Raw genomic sequence first — 11,518 nt, forward strand, 5'->3', positions numbered from 1 at the left:
ACTTAGAATCTCGTTATGTGGAGCTTTTGACTGTAAACTGCATTTACTGGTACATATATCATCACAAGACTTGTATGCATTTTATCATTGCAAGAGAGCTATTGAATAGTAGTTGTTGAAAATTGATTTGAATTAACAACCAAACAGAGCCTTTGATGAGTTGTTGGCTTTTTGGCTAATTTAGTAACTTTTTGACTTTTTTGGCTAAAAAGTTCGATTCTCAAACGAGGCCTAAATATATATATACATATATATATATATATATATTGTGTGGACCCATTTGGTTAAGGTGTAGGTTAGCATTATCCAAAATTATAGTATCAGGTATTGTGTGAAAATTGGTAATAGACAAACAATGGACTAAGGTCTCGTTTGGAAATATACTATTTTAGTAACTTTTAATTTTTATGAAAAGATGTGGGGGCACATAATTATTTGCACTTTGGCTTATTGAATTTTTTTATATAAAAAAAAATTAATCGGATAAATTATTCTGTGGCATCTTTATATTTGACTCATTTCTTAATTCGACTTTAAAATTTCTTTTTTCTTAAGTTTTTTTTATTATTAATTTACTCTTAAAATTAACTTCTATTAAAAATTAAAGAGAAAATGATATATTGACAATCACGTGATGTAAAAATATTTTATTATATATAATTCACACTTCTGATACAAATTCAGATTTTAATATAATAATATTTTTTTATTTTATGTGACAGTTATCGTGATATTTTCTGTTTAATTTTGAACAAAAATCAACTTTAAGAGTAAATTGGAACATGAATGGCCAATTTCACTTTAAGAGTAAAGTGTAATTTATCACAATTAATCACTCTAAACTATTATCTTATTATCCTTAACACTTTCCGTTAAGATTTTATCCTGAGATTTAAATGGAATCATGTCATGTGTGACTTAGGTTTAAGACTTAAGAATTTACTCCTCTTTAGATCTTAGATTCAAAATTTCGTAAATAGGGTTGTATAAAATACCGCTCAATCTGCTAAAATTGCACCAATCTGCATCAATCTACACTACTCTATCAGCTAACCGCAGTTTAAATTTTAAAATTTATAATCTGTCTTCGAAAATACTCCGCTCTGCTATAGTTAATACATATATATTTTTCAACCTATAATGAAATATTAAAATAAAAATGAGTCTGAAAAATATTTAATACATGAAATTTATTATAAATTAGTAGTTATATATATGAAAATATTATATAAAATTAATTTGTGTTATATATTATGTAAAGGCTTGATAATTGGTTAGAATATCCTTAAATTTGTCAATCTGCCCAAAACAGCTCAAATTGCAATTTATCAATCCGCCAATCCACTTTTCCACCATTCGATTTATAGTTTTACTTACAAATCGCCCGAACCGTACCCCACACACCGCTATTCTTAAGTACTATCAATCATTCTATTGAGCCAGTCCATACTCACTTTAAACATTAGGCTGCGTTTGTTTTGGGTATAGATGGAGGGATGAGATTAGAATAGATGTGAGACCCATTTAACGTTGTGTTTGTTTGTAGATTTGAAGAAGGGATTGAAATGGAGGAGGGGATTAGGTTGGGTCTGGGAAGGAGAATTGGGATGGAAGAGATGGACGTCGTAATAGAAAAATAGTCTTAAGGACTAGAATTTTTTATTTATTTTTTATTTTTTACATGTTGGTCATTTTTTTTTGAACATTAATGTTTAATTTTTTGTTAAGTAAAAATCATTGTTTTATTTGTTTTATTTTTTTACATGTTGGGCATTTTTTTTTAACATTAATATTTAATGTTTTTATATTTATTATTTATTCTATTATTTTATATAAAAATAATCTAACAATCCAATAACTATGATCAAAACAAATATAATTTTATTTAGAGTAATGATTCATCCCCCTTTTCCCCTCATCCCCTTTGACCCCATCTCTCTCTCTCATTGATTACCTTTTCTTTTTCTTTTTCTTTTTTTTCCTGCTCCTCCAATCACCCCCTGCCACGTGGCAAAGGGGGTGAAGGGGTGACCCTCAAAAGGGGTCCCAAACATTATTCTTTTATTTAATCTCTTCCCAGTAGTCCATGATGCACCTGATTAGTACCCAATCTGCTTTGAAAAACCGGTCAGGACCTTGATCTAGATCCCACCATTCTGTGAGTGCGATCCTTGAGACCTCATAGACTCTCTCTAACTCACAATTGAATTCGATTGCTTTCACACAAGATCTATAACAAGGACATAGAGAGACTCTCCATCAACTTTTCAATCTGGTTCGAAGCCCTTTACGCGCTAGGGTTTTATACTGGTACCTTGTTGATTTATTTAATTCATTATTTTATTTTATTTTAAATCTTTGCATTTGAATTTGACCTTTTGATTAAAACCTCTGCTTTCCTCTGTTTGGTTGATAAGAAAACAATGAAACAAAAAGAAAATCATATGTTGAATTTCATATATATAGCTCAGGTACCCAACTGATATCAAGTTCAGTTGAGACGATTCCGTAGTTTTTCTGATTCATCGAATTTTTAATTTTTTTTTTCTTACTTAGAATCTCGTTATGTGGAGCTTTTGACTGTAAACTGCATTTACTGGTACATATATCATCACAAGACTTGTATGCATTTTATCATTGCAAGAGAGCTATTGAATAGTAGTTGTTGATAATGTTTTTGCTATTATTGTAAATGATAAAGCGATTATCTTGAAAAATACGCAAATGGTAGCAGAGCACATGTGCTATTTCTATGCAGGGTGTCCCCAACTCATTCATACAAAACACATACACACACTCACCTGGAAACCATTTTAATGAATCCACAATTCCACATTCTTCATCAACAATTGTGCAAGATTGTTGCATTTAGGAAATGTCATTCTTTCTTTCCAAGTCCCCCAAGATATAAATAAATAATAATAATAAAAAATGTTAAGTATGTTTTTATTGACTCTTGATCATAGGAAAGGAACAAATATTCCACACAAGGACTAGTAAGCCCAAATGCACATATAGCTCGCCAAAAGTGCCTAATTTTCGAGCACGGAGACTTGTAAGTACACACTCCGTGTAAAACAGAGTTCTTTTATTTTTTTATTTATAAATTTAATTTCCTGAAATCATGAAACTTACACACACACCCTCTTGAGTTCCTATAAATCCAGACCCACATACAAGACAAAAGGGCCTAACTTTTGGAGGAGTATCACCTTTGGCTTTTTAAGTTTTGGAGTAATGTAAAACTGCCTAGGTGATACTGCTTTGGCAACGGTGATTTGTAATATAAATTGTAACTACCGTACTTATGTGGGTGTTCAATCTCCTAGTATTGTAAACCTTGAAATGTTGGGGTTTGGAAAATGTGTAGAAATGTAGTTAGTGCATGCTACTTTTGCAAATATTGAGTAAAATGTTTTGGAGGAAATTTTGCTTAAAAGGATATTGTGTGCTTCGGAGAAGTATGTGAAATCTCTGTTTTCCATTTCTTTTTCACCATGGAAACCCAACTTTTTAAAGGGACAAGCATGAATGAGTTCATGGCCAACTAATATAGTCAGCATTTTCAAAACTATCATTACATTTAACGCTATTGATTGAGCTCATAGTCATTTGAAAGGGATAATATTGTAAAATCATAAGGTTAAGTACCTGCAATTTTCAAAATGAACAACCATTTTCGGACATCCCAAAGTAGAATAGTGGACCAAAAAAGAGGGACAAAGTACTGTAGCAAAGAATTTTACATCTAATAAATAAGGCTAGAAATCTAAAGGCAACGACGAATAAGAAAATAATCGTAGTCTTCTATTTGATTCAAGATTGAGATCCCAAAAGATTTCATTTGTAGGGGAAATTAAGGATGAAACATTATATACCACTTGAAGTGGAAGAAAATTAAGGATCTCTTTTTCTTGAAATGACCCAACAGATTGTAAACGAAGTCATTCTCCTGGATTTTTTGTCCTCATATTCAAATGCATTTAAAATGCTACAAACCATGTGTTAGCTTAATATATACTATTAGGCTCATTTGTTGGGACAATTGGTGATCTAATGTGGTATATGAAGTCTGGTTCCAGGAGATTTTAATGGGTTCAAGTCTTGCCACCTCCATTATCTATGTCATTATGCACCTTGGTTTGTCTATGTTTGCACGGTGTTCACTAGTCTATTTGTTTCTCTACATGTGAGTTTTGGCACATGAGGGGCGTGTTAGTTTGATATACACTGTTGGGAGCTGGGTGGGACCATTTCCTAATAGTCTATGCTTTTGGGACAATTGGTGATCTAACACCATGAACGCTTGACTATCATCCATGAGATATCAAGTTGAGGTAAGAGATGTTTCCAGAGAAGGGGAATGTTTCCGGAGGTGAGGAGTGGCATCTCTCTCAGTACAAAGTTATCAACTATATTGAAATTACAAACTCATTCTAGCCAAACAAAGTAGGAGCCAATACTAGGATACGTAAACATGAAATTGCTATTTTGGTGGCATTTGTATACTCTCTCGTGTGTGAATCGATATAGTAAAATGACATTGAGGTCTGCTACAAGCTGCTTTTACGAATGGAAATTTCAAATTTGAATGTTGTGAAAAAAAATGGACACATGATGTTTCTGCATGTGCCAACTCCAGTTTCACAATTGCTAAATGCTTGTGTGAGAAAACCAGCTGAACTCAACTAAGCCTCAAATCAACTACTTGGTTTGGTATGTCAACAATTAAGAATAGTTAGTCGCAAACTTTTAGTAGCTGAATGATAAAAATTACGCATTTCATTCAGCCAGCAGTGAGAGGCAAAGATTCTGGTTAAATAAAATTTAGTTTACTTGCCTTTGTTATTTTTTGTTGGTACATGCATTTGTTTTTTTATGTATATAACTTTTTAGTTTATTTGTTTTCACATGCGATATTATTTCTGTTTTATCTTTCTTTCTTGTTTAACATGACTATTAATTTTGTTTCATAGCATTATTTTGTTCAATATGCACAATTTGAATGAAATGAATTACAATATTGTTTATTTTCTGAATTTTCTTCTTACCTGCAGCTCACAAAAAAATGGATAAATGACATCTGTAAATTAGGGTCCTTATGGAGAGCACATCTAGTGAAGCATTTGATTTGGATGAAGGTGAAAGTTGCTTTCCAGTTGAAAGCTACAATCAGAATGATTTCACCGATGATGAATTGTCCAAAAGTATGGATATGTGTATTGGCAAAGATGACAAGATAATAGATCAATCTGTTGGAAATTTAGCTTCAGTTGACAACGCTGTAGAACCACACATTGGCTTGGAGTTCAATTCAAGAGATGAAGCTCGAGAGTTTTATGTTGCTTATGGTAGGCATACAGGCTTTACTGTGCGCATTCATCATAATCGCCGTTCTCGAATCAACAATATGGTTATTGGTCAAGATTTTGTTTGTTCAAAAGAAGGTTATCGTGAAAAGAAATATGCATGCCGGAAAGATAGAGTTCTTCCTCCACCACCCATCACCCGAGAAGGCTGTCCTGCAATGCTTAGGGTTGCTCTGAGGGATGGAGCTAAGTGGGTTATTACCAAATTTGTAAAAGATCACAATCACAGTTTAATGTCTCCTAGTAAAGTTCCGTGGCGAGGATCTGGAAAGAATTTGGTCAGCGAGGTATGTTTATGTTTCATTTCAAATTTTGTTTTTATTTCACTATTTTAGCTGGGGTGCAGTGACATATGCTTGATGTTCCTTATGAAGCCAATTTTTACATCCTATCTCTAGTTTTACTTCACGTTGATGGGATTATCAGTGATCACCTCTTTTACATAAGTGAGCACAGATGTTGAACTTCATACTAAATGGCTTACACCAAGCTCCACTGCCCAGTTTTACTTGATGGGATTATCACTGTTCACCTCTATCTATCACATAAGAGCACATATATTGAAGTTCGTACTGAATGGCTAAATCCAACCTCTACCTTGCATTACGTTTGTAGGCAAGTCACTGTGAGGGATCTTTAGAATAAGTATTGTGAATTATATTTTTACTTGAAAATATAATTATTTTTGGTTAGAAATGTACGCTGATATTTATATATATATATATATAAAGAGGCAGTTGAGCCTCTTCTGCTTTGACACAATTTTCAAGTCACTATTTTTGGATGTTTTTCCCCCCTTACAAAGTTATGAAGTACTATGTACAGTAAGGGTACTTCAGGACATACATTATTATTATTATTATCATCATCTTTCAGGACGATTCACTCTCTCTCTCTCTCTCTCTCTCTCTCTCTCTCTCTCTCTCTCTCTCTCTCTCTCTCTCTCTCTTATTGCGCTTTCTTCATCCTCATCTGATTGTTTATTTCCTTAATTATTCATCTTCTAATCACTCCCTCTCTCACCATCTCTGTTTTGGTGCTGTTGGCACATAAATTTCGACTAAATTTATGACACGTATAAAGCCTATGATAGGAAGGTTGTAGGTAATCACTCCCTAAAAAAAGATCAATATGATCCGTTGAAGTACATAAATAAAACGACGTTGTATCTCAGCAACGTTATTCAGGATACTCAAATGACACGTGGAGCCTACGAAAGATGACACTTGTAGAGCCTACAGCAAGGACACCACACAGGATGGAACCCCAAAGATCAATCCGGTTAAACAGATATACGATTAATCAGATAGCGCTATTATTCAAAATTCAAATGGCGCTATCATTCAATTTGAAATTCAAATTGAAGATGAGGCATTCCTATCACCTGATGGCCCTCTATAAATACGAGGACCATCACACAAGACTGGGGATCAGAAAATCAGAAGTCAAAAGATCAGAGAGAGAGAGAGAGAAAGAAATTGAGAAGCTAAAGAAGTCGTTACAAGAAAGAAGAAGAGAAACCTAGAGAACTCAAGAGCCTACACTAATGGCGATGAATAGGTAAAGGGTTCAAAGCCCATAATAATTTTAATAAAATATTTATTTTTCTTAAATTGTTTTTTGTTGTTTATTTTGTTCTTCATTAATCGGAGGTTTCATTTGTATAAAAATGTGTAATTAACGATCTGAAATACAGATCGGAAATAAGAACCTGCTATTCAAATAATCAATACTGTTTAGTCCAAAGACTAAACAGTGGACATTTGTAACATAAAATTTTGAAATGTGTTGAAACACTTCATGTTTTAAAATTTGTGTCTACAGGTGCTAATATACATAATGAAAAGATAAAATTGCTTCTTTTTTTTTTTTTTTCTTTTTTTTGAGGAAGTAAAATGATTGTTTCTTAAACTAAAAATTTTGAGAATTAATTTTTATCATCCTTATTTTTAGAATTGATTTGTATAATGTACAAGTAGCATTATTTCCAAATGTATGAAAACTCTCATACTTTAATCCTAAGAATAATTTCTTAGTGTTTGGTTGTTCTGTGGCAGAGAAGAATTTTAAAAATAATGGTACAATGTATCTCATTGGATATAGTCCTACTCTCAAAGCTACAGTTGCTTCTATTAAGTTCTCTTTAACTGCAGATGTGATGACAGTCCTTAGATTCGAAATCACTTTCGACATTTCAGTCTTGTTCACATATCAACCACCATGTCTTGTTGTTAGGCTATTAGCTGACTATGTTACATGGACTCTTCAAAATAAATCAAATACCCGTGTCGGACACCCAACACTCGGACAAGGGTATGAGATATGCGTCGGATACTTTTCATCGGATACTTCTTATATAATTGTATACAATACTATTATTATTATTATTATTATTATTATTATTATTATTATTATTATTATATATATATTGTTGTACAATAGCTATAAATGTCTTTTTGATACTACATTTATCCCAAAAAAAAAAGTCTTTTTGACACTATAAATTACATATAGGACCATTTTATCTCACATACTTGATTAAAAATATAAAAATATGGTATTTTTTTGCCAAGTCCGCGTACTCTTTATTTTATGGTTTGATGAGTCCTGCCCTCCAGATACATACCTACACCCGACACCCGTACTCAAGTCCATAGTTGATACTTTCAGCAGTACAAGAAAGCTTAATCTTAAGCTTTTAGCAGCCACTGATCAATATCACCCATGAAAAGATAGCAGACAACATAAGTAATCTGAGCTGATAGTTGACTGGGCACTCAGTACACCTGTGCTACTAGGGAGTGCTATAATTGACTGAACAGATCTATTATTCTGTGCTACTTGGGAGGACGATAATTGACTTTTAGAGCTCTATTATTATGTGAGTTAAAATGTTGTTTAGTTCTACTGATATATATGGTTTTAGAAATAGCATTGAAGTCTTATTGAGGAAGGACTTGTAAGAGTGATATCAGTTACCAGTATATTGGATGGCCACCATATGTGTGTATTCAATTCAGTTCATGACCGCTGGTCTGAACTTAATGTTGTTTTGCTCAACAAGTTATAAAATTAACTGTCTATGTTTTCAAATTTTATATTTTATGCTTCAGTGACCATCCAATGATTAATTCCTTTATTCTCAGTAAGCCATTTGACTTGTGCATTTATAGCTCCCCTCATGAATTGTGAGTCAATTTCATTGCACATATATCCTTTCTACAGAAGAACTTTGTATGTTTGATAATGGACATAAGAAGTTTTCTGTATATGTAAAGTTCAAGTATTGTCAAGACCAGTAACGACAATTTTGATCATTTTGTTGTATGGGAATTAGGTTAAATAAATTCCTTCTAGAGAGACCAACAGAGTGCTTATTCTTATCGTTCAGTATTACCTTTTCATTAAAAAATAGTTTTGTTATTTTCCTCATTGTAGGAATATTACCTGGATTTTCTCCCTCCATTGACTTCTTCACTTCTTACAGGATGAGAAGGATCAAAGAATTCGAGAGCTGAAACTTGAACTTTACAATGAGAAACAACGATGTAAACGCCGGTGTGCAGGTTACCAGGAACAGTTGCATATGGTATTGAAGTATGTTGAAGAACATGCTGAGCACTTATCAAGAAGTGTTCAAGATATGGTCCAGCGTATAAAAGAGCTTGAAAATGAGCAGCTAGATGGTTCAGATTAGGGTCAGTATAATTTGTAAAAATTTTCTTGTTAATTATTATGATTTTTTTTTAAAATAATTTTTTTCGGTTCTTCTAATGTGATCTTTACTTAATTTACCATCATTTAGTGTGGTGAATTTATACACTCTATGAGTTGGATATACTTTGATAAGAGCCAAAGAGGTTGATTTGTCTAGCATAACCCATAGGCGTGAACCAGGAATAGGCAAATAAAGAGATGAAAAAAGATGTCTTGATGAAGTTATTTATGTGTAATAACTATTTATATGAAGTGTAATTTTGTAATAATAATTTCACATCCATTCATTGTATTAGAGGTGGATTTGGGGTGGGGTGGCAAAACATTGGAAGGACTAAAGGAGTGTGCAATATGTCTTTATTTAGGGTGAATTACACCAAGAGTCTCTAATTTTAATGCAATTTTAATTTGAGTAATTTCAATTTGAACCTTTAGGCCATGTTTGTTTGGGCTGACTGGATTAGCATTCTCATGACTAATAGTCCTAAGATTACGAATCCGTTGGATTATGTATCCTATCTTAACTAATAGTCAAGTTTAAAATAATTAATCCGTACTTCAATTGTTTAACCAAATATCGGATTAATAATTTTATTGGACTATTAGTCCAATCCCAAGCTCATGTCCACCCAAACAAACATGACCTTAGTGTAGGTGGATCCCCAGTATGAAGTGAAAGCATTTAGCCCCAATTTGAAGTTGATACTTTGACATTCACAGATTGGTTGCCTTGCCACCCCCTCTAGCCAATTGGTGGGGTTCAGAATGAATCTGTTCAGGAGAGCATTTCTGTTAAGGCTGCTAACTACCTAACTACTTGCCTAGATAAGTTCTGGTGAAGTTTCTCTCCTACAAATAATAATTCAAAACGGAAAAAAAAAAAAAAAAGACAAGTTTTTTCGTTTTGTTTTGGGTGGGTGAGGAGCTGTAGGTTTGGCAATTTTTTTTTTAATTTTTTTAATCTAGTGTTATTTTATTTTTATTTTAAGAATTTTGTTGGATCTCCTAAAACATCATCCTTAAGTCCACTTACAGTAGCAGGTGTTGTGTCATTGTTGGCTACATATTTTGTAAAAGACAAATTACAGTTCAACGCGTAGCAGAGTAAGGGTAATATAGGAAGACTGTTCAAGTCTTCGATCCTGATCGTACACGTGACAGTTGATATTGTCTATTGCGTGATCCGAGTAACATTGGATCAGCAAAGAAATGTAAGGTGACGTGGTTTCAGCAGTTACTCACATTCAAATTCAAATATAGGAGAGAAGCTTAACTGCAAGTGATGGCGTAGTGGAATTACTTGTAAGACAGGATGTTTAGTGATCATGGAGGAGCAGTTCGACAGTTTGAAGTGCAGTTCGTTGGTTATCTTTGAGGAGTATAAATAGCAGGGAAGACTCCAGAAAAAACCCCCAGACTTAGATCCAAGAAGCTAGTCTTACCTTACATATTTCGTTCCAGTTTTTATATTTCCTGTTATTTACATTCTTGTACTTTAAATTCCTGCACTGCACTTCATTCATAAGAGTAGTTTTAAGTAGATTGTCGCTGTAAACCTCTACGACGCTGAGCTTGGATCATTGTAAGTTTTTCATACTAATGAAATGCTTCAATTGCTCTTTATTTAACTGTTCTTGTGCTTAAATTTTCTTAAATCATGCCACCAGTAAAAGTCCTCTTCATTGAGGCTGAAAGAACAACAACACAATCGTCTGATAATTGGTTGGCAATCAAAATTCTGTAAGGACTGATTGATCCTTGTTGGCATGCTCATAATTACAAAAATAACCTTCGAAAGCCAAAAAGTCAACATATATTTTGGCACGCCCAGTGGGACATATTTAAAATGGCTAGACGTAGGAGACAAGGAGAAAATGAACGTTTAGAAAAAGGCGTGGAAGGAGAGGTAGAGATACCTAATCTAGAGGATAATGTGATAACACATCCTGTGGAAACTCCTATTTTATCAGAACCTATAGTCGAACAGACCAGTACTTCAAAACAAATACCATTTGTTCGTAATATTGGACGAGACCAAGGAATTGGACCATCCACTGTCCCATCTACTCAGCCAGTGAATCCATGGGGTGGCCTAGTAGATGCCATGGGACAGCAATTAATAAACACAATGGAAAGGTGGGCAATATCCTTTTTGGATCGAATGAATAACCACCAACCAACAAATGCAAGACACATGGAGGAAGTAAATGTCCCTCAGCAAAGATTGACTAGAGATAAACAGCCTATGCAAGTTAATGGACATTCTAATGGTCAAACTAATAATCAGAGTCATGAAAGACCACCACCTCAGTCTTGGTACGAACTCATTTCGAGGCCTATAGCAGGCCAAAATACCTCAATGTTCAACAGTGAAGCCATGTAAGTTGGTAGATCTGGCCCGGTACAAGAAAATGGCACAAGAATGGTTCCAA

General features: G+C 33.6%; 1 protein-coding gene across 2 annotated transcripts; it reads left to right on the plus strand.

The window, feature by feature from the left end:
• Positions 1-2,086: 2,086 nt before the first annotated feature.
• Positions 2,087-9,378, plus strand: LOC114276773 (protein FAR-RED ELONGATED HYPOCOTYL 3). 2 transcript variants are annotated; one of them, XM_028218593.2, is made up of 3 exons: positions 2,087-2,310; positions 5,058-5,656; positions 8,857-9,378. In XM_028218593.2, exons 2-3 carry the CDS (start codon positions 5,102-5,104, stop codon positions 9,064-9,066), a joined length of 765 nt encoding a protein of 254 aa, XP_028074394.2. In that variant the 5' UTR covers positions 2,087-2,310; positions 5,058-5,101; the 3' UTR covers positions 9,067-9,378. The 2 variants fall into 2 exon arrangements, with proteins under 2 accessions (XP_028074394.2, XP_082776291.1); XM_082920165.1 differs by lacking the exon at positions 2,087-2,310 and adding an exon at positions 2,966-3,055.
• The last annotated feature ends 2,140 nt before the right edge of the window (positions 9,379-11,518 follow it).

The sequence above is a fragment of the Camellia sinensis genome, chromosome 3, assembly GCF_055761805.1.
Source record: "Camellia sinensis isolate YWXY chromosome 3, ASM5576180v1, whole genome shotgun sequence".
In the NCBI taxonomy this organism is placed as follows: Eukaryota; Viridiplantae; Streptophyta; class Magnoliopsida; order Ericales; family Theaceae; genus Camellia; species Camellia sinensis.

Bases quoted from the DNA above. Each gene is read 5' to 3' on its own strand.
- LOC114276773 (XM_028218593.2), top strand. From the start codon at position 5,102: ATGGAGAGCACATCTAGTGAAGCATTTGATTTGGATGAAGGTGAAAGT. The intron at 5,657-8,856 runs GTATGTTTATGT...CACTTCTTACAG, and splicing joins GAAAGAATTTGGTCAGCGAG to GATGAGAAGGATCAAAGAAT.